The following is a 21055-nucleotide window of genomic DNA, read 5'->3' on the forward strand; positions in this document are numbered from 1 at the left end:
TTTAATACGGGTCTTTTTTGTGTCCATTTGTCAAGACCCTGAATACCTTTTAGGGAGTAAATGCCAAGGTACATTTTTATTTGTATCAAATAATTATTGCATTCAAAATTAGTAACATGATGAGCTGAAAAAATGCTTTATTTTTCAGTCTCGGTTGAACAGAGCATCTAGATTTACGCACTTTTCTGAAATAGTTAGGATACATTACTAACTGATACCAGCTTGGCTGGAAACATTATTGGGGGAAAAAAATTAAAAAGCCAACATAAGCTTTGGTTTAAAAAGAAAAATATCTTAGAGAAGAAACAGCTTTACTGCTGAACACTATGGAACAAAATAATAAAAACTATTCAGGAAAGATACTTAACTCTTGCTTGGTTCTTAGGTAACTAAAGTATCCCTTAAGGACAAAATATATTGGTCCTACTAATATTGTTAATGACTTGAGATTCAAATAATTTTGCAAAATATTGAATTATTCATGATTTTCAGATGAAATTTCAAGAATAGTTTTACCAAAATCTATCAGCTATTCTTTTTCTTATATTTAGAAATTAGAAAAAAAATGTTTACATTATTTTAATGACATTCCACATGTAATAATATAATTACATCACAATTAAATGATCTCAATTCTATTTTAATTAAGAAGATACTCCTGAATCATTTTTTTAATAGAAATGTCTCACTATAATTAAACCGTTCAGAGGACATTTAAATGAATGTGGAAGAGAGAACCACACAAGCTGTAACAGTATATTCATAACAACTTTGCTCTGAAATTAATATTTAATTAATTTTAAAATATTTTATGCCTTCTATATAGTTGTCTGTAATTTAAGTTGCCTTTTCCCACTGACTGCACTTATTCATATTTTATTCAGTTCTCCCAATTTTTAATTGCATCAGAGAGCTCTGTGAGCAGTCAGTGGTAATGTTCATGGGTTGCAAGAGAAACAAAGTTCCTACCAGCTTTCTCATTAGGCTAACTAAATTTTACATCATATTCCCACCTTTTTTTATTAATTACTTGCCTGTGCCAAACTAATGTATCAATGTATAACTTCATTTTTGTGTCTTCTAATACATTAGAGGCAGAGATAGGGGTTTTTTTCTGTGTTAAGATTTTCTTAATCTGTAACAGGTATTAAATTCTTCCAAAAAGTGGTGATGGCACATGCCTACAACTGCACACACACACACACACCTAGTTTCATGGTAGAAGGAAAACAATGGCTTGTTGATCACTTCAGAAATATTTCTGATAAGGAAAAAAATCAAAACGTACCAGTCACATGCAAATATTCTTAATTTAGCTGCATGCATATGAACACATGCATTTCCAACTTCTTAAAACTTAACCACTATTACATAAATCATAATTGACCTCTAATGTAAAATAGTTCTAGTTAAACATTTTTGCCCTGCTATAGTGCTTCATGTGTGTCCTAATGTTAATTTCTTCTTTGAATTGCTGTGAGAGTATGCTGCATGAAGTTCCTACCAGCAAAACTGCTATCATTTTCTTTGTACTTTTCCCTGAAATGTTCACAAAGTTCCTTAAAACACCAATCAAAACTTAAAAAATAAAATAAAAAACATTTCCTTTATGAAAGCTCAATGACCTTTGACATCATTCACTATTTAGAAACCCATAAAAGAATAGATAACAAATATATGACTCACAAATTATCAATTATGAAAAATAATCTGGGGTAGAATGCTACACTAATACAAAAAGATGGATTACTTGTCATAAACCAATAAAGCTTTTGTTCGTGAATCCAATATCTCATTTCTTTCCTTCGTGTTGGGAAACTTAAAATTATTTTTAAACTGCATTAACTTAAAAAAATGCAACCATCATGAAGGTGAACGCTGAAAACGCCCCCAGAAATAATCTGTCATTTTTTAACCAATTTATATTCGACTAGTAGTTCTAAAAATCAAAAGTCAGCAGGGACTAGATCCATCATAGAGCAAGCAGATACTCCTGTATTTCAGAGGTACGTGGGGGTGTCGGTTCGATGGTCCAGATCTTAAAGTGGCCTCAAAGAAGGGCCATATTTGTCATTGCAAGGCAGACAACAGAATGTAATTAGTCTATAACCACATTTTAGAGCACAGACAGCCCGTTCGAAAGCACTCCTCCTGCATTAGAATTCTTCAGGTTTCGGGGTTTACATTGCTGTCTAACATGGGGGAGGGGAATATTTCAGTTTTTATTAGAAGAAATGTGAGAAAGGGTGGATGCCTGCAGAAAACAAAATAAATGCCAGCCTCAGAGGACCGGGGTGCAGTGCCATCAGCTGTCGGGAGTTACCTATGAAAAATCCTGGCCGATGATGCAGCAGAGAATGCATCACACTCGCTGACTGGCAAGTGACAGGACTGCTCAAATCCCGAGATAAACTGAGATGAGCTTTATTTCCATCAGAAATCACAGGCTCCCTGGCTCAGCCTTTTGCCTCCCCTGCAAGCTCTGGACCCAGCGCTGGTGGCACAATGTCGAGAGAAACATACCGGCAGGAACACTACTGATGTGCATCACTGCGGTGGCCCCCTGTCCCAGTTAAATTTGTGACTGCCTCTTCACACACACCTTCTGCTCTGCCAGCGCCAGAACCCACGCTCATCCTCAGCTCACCAACATTGCTCCGATCAAGTGGAAACACCTGATTTAAAAAACCGTCAGCTACAGCCCTTAACTATCCCGCACTGTGAGAAACCGTTGAATGATTTAATTAAAATAATCTAATTTAAATTAGGCGTATTAGACATTGTAAGTAAAGGAGCAGAAGGGTGAGCGCAGTGATCTGGAGGCAATGAAGCGTACTAACCAGAGATTCCCAGGTTCAGATCCCGGGGTCAGATACGCACTCCCTGCTCCCAGCTTCAGCTGGGAGTGTGCCTGGAGGTGGCTGCCTCTGCGCTGGGGAGAATGGAGGAGCAGGGCTGTGTGTCGGGGGGGATTAACTACATTGTCACTCACTAATGACAGCTGCCACATGATTAGAAACCACATTAAGTTCTTAACTTTAACTTTGCTAATCAGCGAGATCAAACTCCTACAACCAGATTGGATTTTTTTTCTATTAAATAAGAAGAGAAAGAATATGAAGAAAGTAGTTTGCACGTTTACTGCCTAATCAGGATGTAAGGCAGCGAACAGGCACACAGCTGTAAAAATGAACTTTTACAGAATAAAATACTCAACTGATTTGGACCAGTTTCTGCTGCACCATTTGCAGGGCTTAGTTTTCCTATGCATACAGGACAAAGGTTTTAAGCAATTAATATTATTTCTTTCTACCAAATGCTGACAATTAATAAAGAATCAACCAATGAAAGGGAAATTTTAGTTAAGCATTTTGATATATTCTTCAGGAAAAGTGGAACTTGGGAAGAGCAAAGCTCTGCCACATTTACTGGGAGAATGGAAAAAAAATAGGACTTTCAGAAAAAGATCTGAGCAGCCTTCACTGGGAGGCTGTTGGTCAAGTCAAAAGGTGTGCCTTCACTTTAGGGAAACTTATAATTTTGCCATATTCTCCATATAGACAGAAAGCTTACTTCTTCAGTACTGCTTTTGAAGCAAATTCAAAACAGAGTTAACAGCAAGGCCATCACGATTTTTTTTCCCACCCCCAACCCCAAAAAACTACGGCTCCGATAAAGCTGCTTTCGGAAACAAATGGTCACCCAACCCTTTTATGGCTTTAACAAACCCTTAATTCTGCCTCCTGTTCCACACAATGTAGACTCTATTTGCACCCGTGCAGTACTAAATTACAGATAAAGTTACAGCAAATTTGTTTTCCCAAAAAAGCAGTGAGGCCTAATATCCCTTGAGTCATAACAGCCTTGCCTTTCATTCAGAAGTAGAACTGGAATAACTTTCCCCCCCAGAAACAAACGCTTCTTCCCGCGACAATGGGGCCGTTCTTGCCACGCTGAATGGGATGCGGCTCAGCTTGCAGGTACCCAGGTGGGGAGGCAGGGGGGCAGCTGACCCAGGTGGGCAGCCCCTGCTGCGGCGGGTAGCTCCAGTGCACTCCACCATCCATTAGACAGGCTGACCCCGGAGCTATCCACCCCCAATAAGCCAAGAAGTATGCCCAAGCAAATCAATAACTTATAGAGATGTATCTCGTTCATACTGATGGAATCAAGGTAGCTAATCAAAATCTGAAGCAGCCTTGGAACAAGGAAAAAAATCTCTTAAAAGGTTAAAAAACCGCAACGCGCACCTGAAGTGATCCTTGTATGTGAAAGGAATACTGACATAATAATGACCTACAAGCACACTCAAGTTATTTTCCAAATGCTCTAGCTAATAGACTGTGATGAATAAATAACTTTTTAATGTGTTTCACTGGACTTGTGCTAGGGAAGCTTAACATCCAGTCTTAAAAACGCTATTCAGATTCATGTGAAGCTGTAACACTACGAAGATAGTGACAGAACGCCAAAACAAAGCTCAAACGAGAGACTTCATTATTTACCTCTTTTTCAAAATAAATCACTCCAAAATGTTTCCATGTTTACTTGCTACATTATTTAGATACTATTCCTAAAAGGTGACAGTAAAGCACATTTAGAGAATGAGCATTAAGTGTTGTTAATGCGGCCTTACGCTGTTAATCATTATCTTGGGAAAATTATATTGTGTTTTATACACTAGTACTATGACATTTTTATTAACTCATAATCCCTCTGCTAACAGTGGTGCTTTAAGCAAGTAATAATTAAGATGGCAGCAAATACTAAAAATACCTACTTTTAAATTTTTCAGCGATGTTAAAGGGATACAGTATCTGTTGGTTACTAGAGGTACTTGAGGGAAAACAGCAAAAAGGATATTGTATACCACATGAAAAATACCAATTTTGTCTTTATTAAGGAAAACAGGGTTAAATAATCATTAACAATATAAATAAACCATTAACAGTATCTTTTACAGTACTGATCACCTATCTTCAAAGGAATTAGCTGAATTTCATTATTAAAAATATACTTTTCTTGGAAATGGAAGAATTTGTCGTTAGAAAATAAAGAGTTTCAGATACGCACACCTGTGCCTCCTGGTCTGAGATATGGAAGAGAATTTTCCTCTCCCTTATAAATAAGCTCCAGAAAAAGACAGAGCAAGAACAGAAATATCATACAAGCTGACTTTATTAGGATGAGAACAGTCTGGAAAGGTGCATCTCAAGCCAGAGAGACTCCATGCACTCGTGCACTTAAAGACTGAGGAGGAATACAAGGAAACAGAAAAAACTCACACATTAGTCGTGCAATGGCTATTATTAAAGTAGAGATTTACCTTCAGCTTAATGTGTTTATCCCTCCAGTTATTTTTTAGAGGGGATGTACCGAGTGCAGAGAATCACAGACACATGTTAATATTGGCTTGATTTTTTATTTAACCATAGCTTTCTCAAGTATACAGTGCCACTTTCTGTAGCACTGAATGCAAAATACGTATTCAGTATATCAAAACAGAATTAATTTTATTCATTTTTGAGCACATTTCTCCGCTACCTTTTTTATTTTTTTAATGGGTTAGGAAGTGTCTGTCTGTGTTCATTAATGAGCAGTGTCTACTTATTGAGGCCAGTCAATTAGAACTGGAATACAGGCATGTCTAATCACAGCTACTATACAACTGTGGAAAGAAAATCATGTCTCCCATTCAGCCGGTGCTGCACGCTAATTGCCCAAGAAGTTCCAATTGCATAATACCGGTTTTAACAGGTAACTTTGCAGTGCTAATAATAGCTGTGAGAGCAGCGTCAATCTCGAATAAACAAGACTAAATTATGCCAATTTTCAGCTTTTGCAGATCAGTGGGTTCTTCTAGAGTACTTGTATCTCTGGAAAGGAGTTGGTATCTCGTAACTTCAGAGCTACAGTAATTGTGTGGATGTTATTCATGGAAACGTACGAACTCCAAAGATCTGCCATGCAAGTCTATTCAGTATCAGCTGCAGCCATTTGGCTTACAGTTATTCATTTATTTTTTTTCTCTTCAGTAACAATTCCGGTCACAACATTAAGTTATCTCTACTGGGTAAGTGTTAATACTTACCTAGAATAAATAAAATCTACCAATGAAACCAAAATAAATCATGCTTTAAAATTATGTCTCCTTGCTTATTGAAAAGTAATGAACAGATTTGGGGATATAAACACCCATTACTTTTCTTTTGAAAAATAAACTGGAAAAAAAAACCCCAACCCAACAAACCAATGCTGTTTCTATCAAACAAGTGGCTATGAGGTTTACAGGCTCTTTATTTCAAGGTCAGCTGAAATTCTCCTTTCCTGCAGAGGCTAGATCACTTAAGCACGACACTCGGTAAAAACTTAACATTCTACCCACACTCTGTTTCATGTCTTAACAAACTATCTAGAAAACATTGTTTCTTGCCTTAATAGTTAACTAAAAGGGTCTTCAAGGCAGTTTTTGCTCCTCTTTATATTGCCATGACCCCTGCAGAAGGTTACTGTGCAAGGAACAGCCATCACAAGCACCCAACGTTTACCAATAACATGGCTAAGGCTATGTAAGGATTTTCTTCACAACTTTGCAACCACTAGTTTGGCCCCTAATTGAGGTATTTAAGCAAATATTCTGCCTAGACAGTCATCTGCTCAATGCAGGCTTGTCACTGAGATCTGCAGCTGCTGCCTTGGGCCAACACCCAGGAGGGGAAGGGGGAAAAGCATGTGGAAAGGTGTTTCAGGGAAGCATCATTTTTCTGAAAGAACAGATTTAATCTTAATTCTTCAGGTATGGAAACACCCTGGGTGGAAACACTGTTTACCCTGACTAAACTATACAATAAAGATTATGTTAATAATGTGCTGTGTAAATCATGCCTAATGTAGAAGGAAAAAAAAATAATCCACCACTTGTAAACTTAAGTGTTCTGTAACACTGTACTTCAGTGGTTTGTTCCCTTGAAATTAAGACGGTCTACTCAGTGCACAAAGAGACACATTATCCCAAGCAACAGACAACTTCTAGTGCTACTTCTTTTTCACACCCTGTCACAAGCAGGTTTCCCTAACCAGGAAAATAAGCAGCTTTCCTAGTTTAGTTGTAAATGCCCTGTTCCTTCACAGGACTCTCCTACATAAATCTTAATGGAGTTCAGTTGAAAATAAAGTTTCTTGCATGGACAGCCCACCTCATGCCAAGGAGGAAGGCAGAGGGGCCACAAGAAAGGGGACAGCAGAATGACAGAGCCATTTTTCACTTCAGTTTCCTACTGTATGGAGGGGAACAGACTAATCCTTCACTCTCCCTGCCAGTTCTGCCAGTTTTGGACATCATCATCACAAGCGGCATCGCCACCTGCCAGTTATTTCCAAGTGGGAAGCAAGCTTTCAAACTCTCCCTGGTCCAAACCAGCCATTTTTGGAATGGGAAGCGTGCAGCATCTCTCTTTTGCCAAAAATGTAGGATAAAGCTGTGTGTGGCAGACAGTCCTTTTTTTTAGGAAAAAGGGACTAAACTTCCCATGTAACTTTTGCAATGGTTACTTAGGGGTGTTTTTCTTCTAAGAAAAATCTTACTTACAACACCAATAAAGCCAATGTTAGTCATACAGCATGCGTGGTGCTAGCAGAAACAAAATATTTTCTAAGCCCTTTTTTTATATTAACAGCCTGGATTTCATGTTCTGCAATCAAAACTGAAAATATGAACTTGCATGTTAAACAATATAAGCAGGACAAATATTTTCATGGTGCATATCTGAAACATTACGAAGTTATCCTAAGTGTTTTCACTCCAGTAAAGTCCAGCACATTAAAAATTGGTTGTTTTTTTCTTAATTCATCCACCAAGGTACAGATCCTTACAACATCGGCTAACAGCTACGTTCCTAATAAGCAAGTGACTACTCTATGGGGAGGGATAAGCACGCTGAAGATTCCTTATGGACCATTAGGAAGAAACTGGTAGCTTAATTTCTGAACAGGCTGTCCTTTCTAAGTCTTTTTCACACCAAATTTTCAAAGGCTATGAAACATTGCTTCTCTGCTTGATCTTCCTTACTTGGACTACCCTCACCAGCACATGACATACTTGGTTATTGCTTCTGTCTTTACTACACTGAAACTTCCTGCAAAATATTGCATTATATTAACTATTGACTTTTTTAACTATTACGGTCCAGTAAAACCAGTGTGTCCCATAGTTCTTCCACTTCAAAGCATACCATTATCAATACCTACCGCTGCTAAATAAAAAGGAAGTAAAACACTCTTTGTAAGATGATTTTATAATGTTTTAGTTCTCATATGACTCACAACTAAAAGACGATGAAAAAGTAAGATATTTTATAATCCACCCATGTGCTCTATTTTAATGAAAGTCTAAATGGCCAAGATTTCCTGCGACAACTGTGAAATAGAAGCTCAGGGAACCCGATGATGACAGGGTACACAACTACTTACTCCTTAGAACACCGTTACTGAATAATTATCCAAATCTAATATCCATGCTATCTGAAATCTTTCAAGCGCAAGGTTTTGTATTCAGGAGAGTTTTGTGCACTCGAGAGGAAAGCACAAGTAAGAAGAATACATGATGCAAAGCTGCTCCTCTCTGGACACACTGCCAGGCTGGCTCCAGTGCAAGCACCCTGCAACCTTCCAAACACAGAAAGCAAGAGGGGCCACAGCCAACACCAGGCAGCTGGGGATGGCCTTGTACATAATTAGCGTTATGGGAAAACTACTCCAGAGCAAAACTGCAACTCACATAAACTGGCTGCCTAGATTTCTAGTCACACCACTGCCTTAGGAAGAAATCTAAGCTTTTAGAACTTTTTAGGCAACACTGAATGCTGAACAGTAACTGTTTTTGTTAATTTCTATAATTGTTGACCAACCACGCTTCTGTGTGTCAGGCTTGGTGTATAAAGCTATAATAGCATTCTACAAGCTTTGATAATCAAATACTTTCACTGCAAAGCTGTCAGTTTTCCAAATAGGAACAAAAGGAAAACAGGTGAGAAAAACGGTCTGGTAGTGAAGGGAAAAGTCCAACACGTGGGATACCAATGCTCTACTCTGCTGTGTATTTCCTGTTTCAGAAATCAAAATAAGGGGAGTATTTCCACACACCGCATAGGTGGTTTTGAGACTGAACACATTAAGATTATGGTAAGTACCTAAAATAGATACGCAGGCAAAATAAACAGCTAATGGAGCAATTACAGTGCCTAAAGGGAGAGCTGGTGGCATTTCAGACAGCCTGCAGTGGGTACCCCAGGCACTTGGATGGTGAGGGCAGAGGTGACAGAGATGATGCACACCCTCAGACAGACACATGCCCTCCTGGAACAGCAGCTGGGCAGCACACGGGATGCTTTAAGGTAAACAAAATCTGCACCAAGTCTGCACTTAGGCAATGAATCACACTGATAAACTGATGTAGCAAGTAGGCACTCACCCTGTAAAGGAAGTAAAATGAAAGCGATTTTTAAAAAACAAAATAAATAGGAATTTTAATGTATATAAATATTGCCCACTCTTTCCTTGTATCAGATGTGCAATGTGTCAAACACAAGATGTGGCTTGACGACACCAGGTATCTCCACACCAGCATCATTCCTTAAGTGTTATAGCTAAGTACAGAGAGTTTTTTGAATTGCTGGTGTTGCTGGTATGTTCTTTAGGTATGAATGGTTAATGGATTTTAATGCTCATATACCCCAGGATCCGCTACATATTTTTTTCTTTCCTATTCCACTTTCTAAAATCTGGCACACAGTATAGCAAAGTGTTGCAGAAAGCACAAATCCCACTGCGTTTTTGCAGCAGTCTCACATTAGTTCTGCTAGTCTACATAAAAACCAGGAAAGAGGAAACAGGATTTATATGACTTTTCTTCTTGTCTGCTTTACTTCTGAAAAAACAAAAGTGCAGCAGTCTGATCTACTTCATTCTTTTTCATTCTGGGGAAGATACAGCTGACAAAGAGCTGAAAAGACTCTTGCACATGTGTGCAACCTCCATCAGATATTAATCTTGTACCTGGCCTTGCCATTGCCATGTCACTTTACCTCTGCAAATCTCTCTTTTGAGAACAGGAAGTTTTGACAGTAACAGGCATTTTTGGAAAGGCTTTTTTAGGATGTAAGAAGTTTTTGCAACTACCTTAGCAGCAATTCTTCCAATTTCAAATTCTAGACAACAGGTGGCAAAAGACAATCTGATGGTCCACTTCACCCAGGTTTAGTAAAAAGCAATTTGAAGGTGTTTATGGTATCAACAGTGGCAAAATTTACAAGCTTTGAAATATATCTGCGCAATTCTGATTCTCCTACAATTAGTGTGGAAAACAAGGAAAATATTTAATAACTAACACAAGTGCATCCCCACTCCTGACAGTACCATATTAAATCCTCCCTAAAACATAATCTCTGTCAGCTTTGGGTGAAAGTTGCTTCTGAAATACACAGCAGTTATAATTTCCCTTTTTAAAAGGGAAAAATAGGAAAAAAACAAAATTACTTTAATGTCTCATTTCCTGCAAGGGACCAACTCTTTTTTCTGCTGTTTCCTTCTCAGTTTCAATTAATTAGCATGACACCACCACAACTAAATGATGTACGTGCAAGAGAACTAACACTTAATCAAAGGCTAGGGACACTGTTATGTCATTTTCACACATGAATTGTGTAATGTTAGAAGATAAAGTGAAGGTGAGTTAGACATGACAAGTGACTTGCATGCAGGGAGAGTCATTTTATCAATATTTCAAAGCCTAAGAAAGAGAAGCATTTTCTATGTGCATGCATACACACATATAGAAGGATTCAGAGGAACAGGAACAGGAATAGGACAACATGTTCATAGAAAGGTGTAATTCGAGGACACACTGAGAAGTACATGTTATTGGGTGAACTCTGCTTCCAAATGAGAAAGGAAACAAGTTTATTTTACGAGTAACAGTTAAATGTTCAACCAGGCAATTAAAGTGCTTTACTGAGGCCATTTTGGGATACCAAACACTTTGAAGATTATATATTCCTTCATATTTCATGTTCAATGTTCCTCTAAGTAAAATATGTCGTTCCCTTTAGTTACTCAGTTATGAATTGTACTTTAAAGGCAAGGGGACATTTTTGATAATGCACATCTTAAACTTTTCATTAAACTACCAAATTTAAATTCTACCTTTTTGTGCACTCTGACATTTTTGTCTGGCATTTTCATTAATTTTGCGACATACATAAATGTAGCTGAAATGTTAACTGATCAATACTTTGTCTCTCTCATGTAGCACTAGAGCGAAGCTCCCCAAGGACCATGCAGCAGTACAGAAATTAAATGTGTAAAATATCAAATGTTAATGTTAAACACAGCAGCACTTACTGTATAACGACTGAAAAGGCTAAAAGAATTCCAAATGGACAGATGGTAGCACAAATTATCTACAATCACATTTAAAGATTAAAGTTTGTCCCGTAAAATAATTCATTGACTCACGTTGAAGTGTGTCCTTTTACTGATAGCTCAGTTGTCCAATTATTTTTGTGCTCATTACAGTGAGAAATGGCAGTATTGGAAAAAGAGAGTGAACACTTTTTTTCCCCCTACGTTGCACCCACTGACATCTGCAAGAACACAAATGTCTGGTCAAGAAGCTAATGGAAATTAGGCCCAATTTAGTAGACATTTCAGTGCCCACAGTAGATTAATCGAAAGAAAAAACATCCACTTTTGCATACTCTAATAAAAGTTCTTCTAACTGAAACATACCATATTAATCACTGAATTTAAAATACATAAAAATTAATGGCTAAATAATCCAATGGTCTGTTTTAAATAGAGAAAATCATGTGAATTTACAGCAAAGGTGGTCTCTATGTATCCTATTCTTTTCCTTTGCATTAGGTGCTTAACAAGCATAAACACAAGCACGTAACAAATTCTTGATCAGCCTCAATATTACAGAGCTATATGTGATATAATAAAGCTGTTCTGGAACTGAAACATTAATTTAACATTGTTGCTATACACTTCCTTTATTTGACAGGGAAAAAATATGAAAAAAGGAGGAGAGAATATCAAATCTTCTGATGGTTCCACTCCAAAGTCATATTCTAGGCAGATCCACCTATGCTTCATGAGCTATTTACAAAGATCTTTGGATATCTGAAAAGTAACAGCTAATAATATGTCACAGTTATATTACCAAGAAAATACAAAAAATTATGTCTGGGTAGCAATCATTCTTCTGCTGTAAAGTACTGAGGCACAGAAAACAAAAGGGGGGGTCAAAAATTTAAGTCATTGAGACAAAAGCCCCAGTGAAGGCAGTGAGCTTATGAAGTTCAACAGAAACAGGCAAAATGTTTAGTTGAGTAATGACACAATGTAGGTCCCTGAAAACTTCCAGGTTTATGTACCTCTAGGCACAGCATGGGCAGCATTGGTTACTGAGCTGGTGCCTTTGGCCAGATTTGAGACACCCCAAACCTTTGATAAAGCATTTCCTTTCCTAAAATGTCCCAAATAACGTACAGGTTTGAGACATCTAAGTCCCGGAGCATAAATAATCAGCAAGCCCCTCCAGTGAACACTTGTAGTCCCGATGACCAACACTGTGATTCTCAAAGGAGAATGACTTTAAAAAGAGCTGCAGTAAACACTTCAGTGTGCCAAGAGCATAAAGGAACTGCAGCTTATTACAGACCACCACATTAATCCAGGCTTTCTGTGAGCTTCCAAAGACTAGCCCTCCTTTCCCGATATTTCTTATTAATTACAACTGTATTTCCAAAACCTGAGCTAGTCTCCCAGAACTTCTTCACCTGTGGTCTTCTGTAACAGCAGTCCCATCAGCAAGTGAAGACAGGGGTGTGGTACGAGACAAGGGTCCCTGTAACAGTAATGCCAAGAACCCGGGGCAATGGGACATCTGCCAAATCAACCCTCGCACATGCAACTCCCGTGAAATGGCTGTAAATCTGTGTCAGGAAGTTATCCATCAAAATAGAGCTTCCAATCCAACAGGAAGGAAGGAACGGTTAGTTTAAAAGTTTACTTCTCGTACATTATTTATTAGCCTGCATGCAGAGCTGGAAACATCCAGAATGGCCCATTTCTCATCTCCCTTCTGGCACTGACATTTCACTGTGACATTCTCTAACCTCTGGGAGACAACTTCAAGAGGAGATACGATTTGTACAATAGTGAAGAGATGAAAATGATACATTTAAGTACAGCTTTTTTTTATAGCCTCTATTAAATTCAAGCGTAACCTTAGTGCAAGCATAATTCAGCATTACACGTGCAAGTGGAACGCTCTCAAGATTTTTCAAGGGCCTATGATCACTATGAAACTCCAGAAACCACCTAAATCCAAAGCTTACAACCATGATAGAAGTTACTGTAGATTCGCCTTGGCTAGCAAAAACTTATCAATTTTGTTTTTGCCCAGAGGGATGATGTGACCCTTGGAGAGAATAACATCAAGTTGAAAAGTGCAGGATGCACTGCAGATGCAGAGCATGAACACATCTGTGAAGTCACAGCACTGATGAAGATGTAATATATCCACAGCTACTACAACCACCACATACCAAAACAAGTACTAAAAGGAAACTAAGAAAAGGAGGCTTTTGAGATAAATACACATATAAAAAAAGAATATATATATATATATAAAAAAAATCAGGAGCATGTTTCTACTGCAATACATTATAACCACAATAATGATGTATACTGCCTATAGACCTCTCTGCTCAAGTTCCGTGTTTTACGTATTTCCAATTAATTATGAAACTGAATTTCTTCTACAATAAGAAACAATAACAATTTAATGGCAGCACAACTTCCACCACAGCCACAGCAGTGCACCGTGAGAAGGAAAGAATTTAATTTGCCCCAAAGATTAGGATGTTTTTTCATTTCCCTTTCTTCCAGCAGTAATGAGTGTTCCATATCCATGTTAAAATTAGACTTAAGACAGACAAGTACTTTCTAGTACCTGGAGCAGTAATACCAACATGAACATCTGAGTTTTATGTACAAGCCTGCATATTCCTATGAAATGTTGATCATTTGATACTGAAAAGATAGATCATCTCTCTACAGTGAACAGCAGCAAGTATATTTAGATTTTTGCACGGTGTGGTTGCTGCAGACATCAGTAGTAGTATAAAAACCCTGAGTGTTTGACCAGCACACTATCTCCTGTACTCCTGATAAACACTGCAACCAAGGATGGAAAGCGTGCTGCCACCCTTTGACAGGCCATGCAGGGGCATTATAGTCAGTCACATAGCATGAACGAAGCCCAGCTGGAAGTTCGTTCCTGAAAAACAGCATGATCTAGTGACACACCAAAGCACCCCATTTACCACTCTAGTGCAGCCAGCTCCAATGCCTGGTTTGATTTTTCCAAATTTGGGGCACCTGAGCTTCAGGCACCCAAGGCAGGAACACTGTCACCAGACTCCCTCTGTAATTTATTCAAAGAAAGAAAAGAAAACCATTCCCTGTTCAAATTCATGGCAGAGAAGCTCATAACTTCAGTATTTCAGCCAATAAATTTAGGTACTCCAGGCAGTGTGTCCATGCACACATTTTTACTCCTGGTGGGACTCCCTCAGGCAAAAAACAAACAGGAACTCTGGTCTTGTTTGTATCTCGTAAGATTTTGAAAATAAAAAGGTAGTCACCTGGGTAACACATTATAATCTACTTGCTTGGAATTTTAAAAATTTAACAGGAAAGTAAAGGTTAATATTAATGAAGGTAATGTTTTATGGAGCAATAGCAGCTTCATTTAAATCACTAAAATTGAATTGTCTAAAAACTGAACAGTGACCAGAACTTGATGCCTACAAGGTACTAGTTTCTTTGCACTAATGATTTTTAAATTGTTTGGCTGGTTGTGTTTGTTTTGTTTTTTTAACTAAGAATACTAAATCTGAGTAAGGAAGAAACTATTTGGGTCCAGAGTTTTGTACTTCTAAAAAAAGTTATAGGCGTAACACATTGATATGTGGAGGACAAAATACCCCCAATTTTACATTCATGATATGTAAAAGAACTCATGAAATATTCACAACAAGTTTTAGAGTAAATATGCAACATACAAAGGGGCCAAACAAAATTTAACGGAAGTAATGTGTGACAAGCTCAAAATACATCATCCATAGTTTCCTGACTGTATTTTGAGTTGTATCACTTGCTTATGTTATTTGTACAACTATAAATAAAACCCCACAACTTTCTGTCTTGTTTGTGTGGTATTTTAAACTTAATTACTTTTTTAAAAAGCGTGAGTGAACCTGATTTACGTTTATCTTCATAACGCAATGTTCTACATAAATTAAAAAAGAACACCCCCCACATCAACACTGTGTTATCCCTCAGTCTGGAACACAAACACACCAGGATGATCAACAATAACATAAAGTAGATCATACCAAAAAAGCAGCAAGACTTCTTGGGGGAGAATCCCAATCAAAGCAACTGCTAATGTAGTAGGCGGCATTTATGAGCACCATGATACAACGCTTCATCCGGGCAAAGTTTCTTAAAAGTAGCTGTTAAAAAGATGAAAGAATGAAAATGTTTCAGACCCCTCAAAAGCTTCAGAAGAGTCTCATGCTTACAATATTGTCATCCTAATTTGGGTGAAGATTGAGAAAATAACATGTTAAGATCTCTAGCTCGCAGAGAAAATATAGTTCATAATTCAAGAGACTTGGAAAACAGAATTTGTTAGTTGTGTCAATTGATATTTGTTGAATTTAACTCTAAATAGTACATAAATTGTTGTTCAGTTCTAAAAAAAACAGCCACTTGCAAATTTTCATGAACGATTTTGTTACTAAGATTTCAGAGTTTTATTAAGTAAACAAGACTTTCCCCATTCTTAGAAAATTTTGGCCTTCCTTAAAAAGATGCTGCAGGACACACCTGAAACCATGCAAAATTACTGTGGCATTCCAATTAAGATAACCTGCACCCTTTATATCAAACTTTTCCTTTATCTGTAACAAATTTGTCTCTTGCATTGTATTTTGACCACATGCTTTTAAGTATTTATTGAAGTGACTTCAACCGCATACATTCAATCTATATAGAAATAAGACATAACTGTGCTGTGTTTTGATGCAGGAGAACACCCTCAAAGCAAAAAAAGTTAACAAAGCAGTGAATGGTTTAATTTGTGTAATGAGTAGCACAGAAAATGCTAGGTAGGTAAGATGTGGATGTTTTAAAATGCAACCACATCACTCATACATAAAGATTCCTTTTTTCCCCACCCTAAAGTTTATGGGGGGTGGGGGGTGGGGGGTGGGGTGTTTATGCCATGCAAGCTAATCTAAAAAAATCTAAAAAAAATGCCACCAACAACCCAAGGTGGGTATTTAAAATTTACTCCTCCTGCCATCTGCAAAAGTCACAGTGCCATTTTCTGTTACAGAAGGGGGTAGAAGAACAAATCTCGAATAAAAGGCCTTGGCGCTTCTTTGCTGGAATAGTGGTGCAAAATGCAGCTTTAGTAACAGCATTACTCACAACAATTAGAAAGAAGCATTTCACCTCTTGAAATCTTCCTTAATGAAATACATTATCCAACTGATACAAAATTCATTCAGCAGGTAATTTAAATTAAGCTCGAGTCTATAAGCTTGCAGCAAAATAAAAAACAGGTTTGAGACCTTTGCCTTTTCGCTGCAAACAAAATTCTTGTTCCCATAGTCCAAGCAAAAGCACAGTTCTCTCCATATAAAATACATTATTCGTGGAACATGAAAAACTGAATGAAAAGTAGTTCAAGTGGGGAAAAAGGTAAGATGTGTGTTCAAGTATTTTTTACCAAAAGATTAAAACTGTGAGTAGCAATAAAATCCAGAGAAAAAAGAAAAAGGGTCCAGCTATCTCCTACCCACAGGACTCCCCGAAGTAATAAAAGAGTTTTAGTTTGCTTTCACCTTTGATTCAAACCTTACTCAACTGACTTATTTAAAATTTGGCTAAAAGAATGCTGAAAGACTCTTTACCCTGCAACAGAGATCTTTTGGGTCAAGGTTAACAGCAAAAATTTATGCAAGACTTGGTTTACATGCACCTGCGCTATAATCTGATATGTGTGGAACCTGATGGTTTCAACTGTGTTCTTATTCACGTATTTCATGGAAATTAAGCTGCAGTTTATAGAGGAGACATAATAAACCCATGTATTTTGTTTCTGCCTTTTCCAACCTATCATATTCTTTTGTAAACAGGTAATGAAAATGTTATTCTTTACCCTCTGCAGTACGATACCAGATATTTGGATATGCACACTTGATATTAAGGCTTTTGGAAAGGATTAGTGTTTCCTTACTCTTTACCTGTTTAGACAGTCTGTTTTCCTCTTCAATGTACTTCTGTTCTTTGGGCATTAAGGTTCGTATGCTGGCTTTCACCTATGCATTAAAATGTATGTCAGTATTTCAAGCTTACTCGCTCCTTACCCAGTAGTAACACATGCTTCAATTTGCAAAAATTACGAAGTTCCAAAGTCATGGCTGCCAAGCCCGTGACACACAAACGTACACAGAGGCATGAGTTGCCGCTCTTTACATTAGCAGCAAGAGCAGCAGCAACAAAAAGAGTGGGTGTGCCAGGCAGTGGCAGAAGAGTATTCTGTAGTATACATCAAGGTTTAGAGAAAATGAGGAATGACAGAAATTCTCTACAAATCAGGAACAAAAGCTTTCATGAAACTGAACTCTTTAGCAGTACAAAAAAGCCAAAGTTAAGACTTACAGCATTAAAAATCACATCTATTTCAAGATAGATGACCCCCTTTGTTGGCCCTGTCAGCTGCTTGTTTTTCAAGACGTAGGCTTTCTGTTCACCATTTTGAATCTGCAGGAAAAGGACATGACAGCCGTCTGTCTCGCGGTCTCCGCTGAATACACCCCCCCGGTGACCCCTGACCCCCAGCTGCTGAAACTGACAGAGAACCCAAAACAACTGTGGCAAGTCTGACAAGTACCTGTTCATTACCAGGACCGAGTCTGTCAGGAAAAATTAACTATCATGGGATTCAACATGGCCGTGAATTGAGTATGTTAAAATTTTAGTGTTCTTATTACAGATCTTGGTTGAGAAATGACAGACACAGAGCTGCAAATCTTCCCCCCCCCGCCCCCCCCCGCCCCCTTTCTTTCTTCCACACACACACATGCCCCCCCGCAGCTTCAGCAGGAAAAATTCAGAGCGGTATGTCAGGTGAATGAAACTTACAGACAGCAATGGTATAGCGACTTTGCCTAGAAAGTCAGCGGTCCGATCGCGGTCTTCGTCATAAACTGTCACTTCAAGCACCGAGTGGATGTCTTTAATATTGCTACAAAGGGAGAAGCAACGAGAAGAAGTCATCTACACCAGCGTGAAAGGTTAGCAAAACCAGATACCCGTCTATTTTCCCAAGCCATGGCAGAGAACAGAACTTAAGTAAATGGGGCATCACCCCTCCATATAACCAAAATGCTTTCTAAGGGCTGCCGCGATCACTCACGCTCTCTGCAAGCCCTTCCCATCAGAACTTTTCCAAAGAATGTTGCTTTAAATCTGCTACCTGGGGTTTGCGCCACAGGAGCTGCGAGGAGAGCCAGCACACAGCAGCACAGGGGGATTTACAGCCGCCAGCAGCAGGACGGAGAGCCTTTAAAGACTATGCCTTAAACACCGCTACCCTCACAGCAATTCCCACTGCAACTACTGTGCAATCTGTAGGTTTGTCAACGAAAATAATTACGAGCTACACGAGCCTGCCCCTGCACTGAGAACAAGCTCTTTAATTCTGAAATCCTTGCTTAATTGCAAATATACAAATCGTCACAACAAATTAGGAACAAGCAAGACAAAACGATGCCTTTTTCAGCTACTACTGTTTTTTGCCTGCCAGCTATTAAACACTCCACCACCATGCACAAACAAATGTCACTGTACATTGTAAACTCTCGAGTGAAAAATCCACATTCCTTATTCAGAGGAAAAAAAGCCAACAGAATTGTTTGAGAGAACTCATTTTTGATCAAACAGCTGATCAGGAAATACAAACTCAAGCAATTTAACTTTGGTAAAATATACAGCTCCAAATGAAACTGGACTGCTAGCCCAAAATTAATTAACAAATCTGAAGATAAACAAAAGTCAATGATAACATACACAGAAGAGAGGTGAAAACTCTCCTTAAAGGCCTTTTGAATTTTTCTGTTTCATTCCTTGTTAGTCTTTTGTCCTCTACAAAACCAGGCAATTTCTTATGCAGAGAACACTGTCGAGCAGTAAAGGTTGATTAGCTACTGGCTTCATTAGTATGTAATTAACAATAAATTAATGAAGAATTTTGTGTGGGTTTGTAGATACATACATGAGAACTACATTAATAAGCTATAAGAAGTACAACTGTTGTAAGATTTGTTCTTTTGTTCTGAGTTCATTCCTGAATGCTCACTGCCCGGCTACAGATGCCAAATAAATGAATGATGAATTTGGGGGGATGGGGATGGGGCGAGGCCGGGGGGGTGGGTGGTGGGGGTGCGGAATTAAAATCAGACTGAGTTTTGAGATCAAGGGCAAAATACAGCATTTTCATTAATGATAAAGTGAAGCCAGTGTACACAAAGCTAAAGCTTCTACTGGTTTTGCAGTGAATTGTTAGCTTATTTCAGCAGCAGAGAAACCCGCAACTGATCAGTTTTCTACTCGGCGGTGTCACATTGCAGTCAGACACAGAGAAACAGGGAGAAAAAGAAGCAAGACAAATAACAGGAACATTTTGTTTGTGGATGACTTTTCTATTTTGACAGCTTTTTGCTGTCTTCAAGATAACAGAAGGATAAAACAAAACCCCGACCGCATCGCTTCCCAATAAACTAAATGTTTCAGACTGCATTTTACCCAATAGCCACATTGTACTGGTACAATACTGGATGATATTGTGAGAGGTGTAGTTGGTAAATGGAAAGAACAAGTGGAAAGTATCTGATCGTAATTCAGAGAAGTATAAATCCATTTAAAATTCCTTCCTTTAAACAGTTACCTAATGTTTACTGACATTAACAACCACATTTTAATTAAGGTCATAATCATAATATCCCTTTTTCCACCCAAAACTGCAGACTGGGTTTGGCCCTTGACACTCTCACTGGAGCTGGCAGGAGTCTGGGGCGCTCAGCAGTACTCATACCTGGTTCCCAAGAAACAGACCTTGCTTTTTTACCTTATTAAAATGGCACCTCTTCTCTAATTTTTTTCTCATGTTTTTAATCCTCAAAAAAGTATTACACTGCTTGGTTTAGAAATACTGGTGTGTGATTGCTATCTTTCTTCAGAAACAACAGCAGGTATCTTCAATTCACACGTACATCCCTTCCACACCCTCCATTCTCAAAGAAAACCACAGCCTAACCGCAACCCCCCAACACGAGATCCAGACACCTACAATGTGAAGATTTTGTTCCATTCCGGATTGAGGTTCTTGTAGATGGTGTGTGTCAGCAGTCTGTCATTGTTCAATTCAACTACACAAAACGGATCACTTTTACCTATAAGAGAAAATTTTGAACAAAATTTATGAACCAAGAAAGCACACCATGAGCAAGGTTTAAATAAAAATTAGTTTTGGTGGCTTTTTTTTATTATTATTATTTCTGTAAAGCTGCATTGTAATTCTCTCAGGAATTAATTCTGGGAAGTCCTATGGCCTGCATTACATTCAAGATGATTGTAACAGACTGTTCATCTCTGTAATCTATTAACATTCTTCACTGAAAGAACATCTTTTTTGTCTTTAAAAAGAGAAATGAAAAGAAAAAAATCACCATACAGTCTTTTCTGATGAAAAAACAGCATGCTCCTAAAAGGTGCCAAGCACCCTTCTGAGACAGCTAAGAGAACTTTAACGGTGCCAATCCTACATCGACTGTAATAATAACATAATTAGAACATTTTGATTCATAGGAAATGTATTATTCCATATTATTTGTAATAACATAGCACCTATGAC

At 38.1% G+C, this 21055-nt stretch overlaps 1 protein-coding gene across 9 annotated transcripts in view; it reads right to left on the reverse strand.

Annotated features, from left to right (window-relative positions):
• MCTP1 (multiple C2 and transmembrane domain containing 1) overlaps positions 1-21055 on the reverse strand; it is a 277869-nt gene that overhangs the window by 78705 nt on the left and 178109 nt on the right. For all 9 annotated transcript variants that reach the window (XM_055791716.1, XM_055791714.1, XM_055791713.1 and 6 more), the window contains 5 exons: positions 20492-20594; positions 18286-18388; positions 17803-17904; positions 17385-17459; positions 15465-15584 (listed from right to left, as the gene is read on the reverse strand). In XM_055791716.1, the coding sequence (XP_055647691.1) occupies positions 15465-15584; positions 17385-17459; positions 17803-17904; positions 18286-18388; positions 20492-20594 (503 nt within the window). The remainder of the gene's footprint in view (positions 1-15464; positions 15585-17384; positions 17460-17802; positions 17905-18285; positions 18389-20491; positions 20595-21055) is intronic.

The sequence above is a fragment of the Falco peregrinus genome, chromosome Z, assembly GCF_023634155.1.
Source record: "Falco peregrinus isolate bFalPer1 chromosome Z, bFalPer1.pri, whole genome shotgun sequence".
NCBI classification, from domain to species: domain Eukaryota; kingdom Metazoa; phylum Chordata; class Aves; order Falconiformes; family Falconidae; genus Falco; species Falco peregrinus.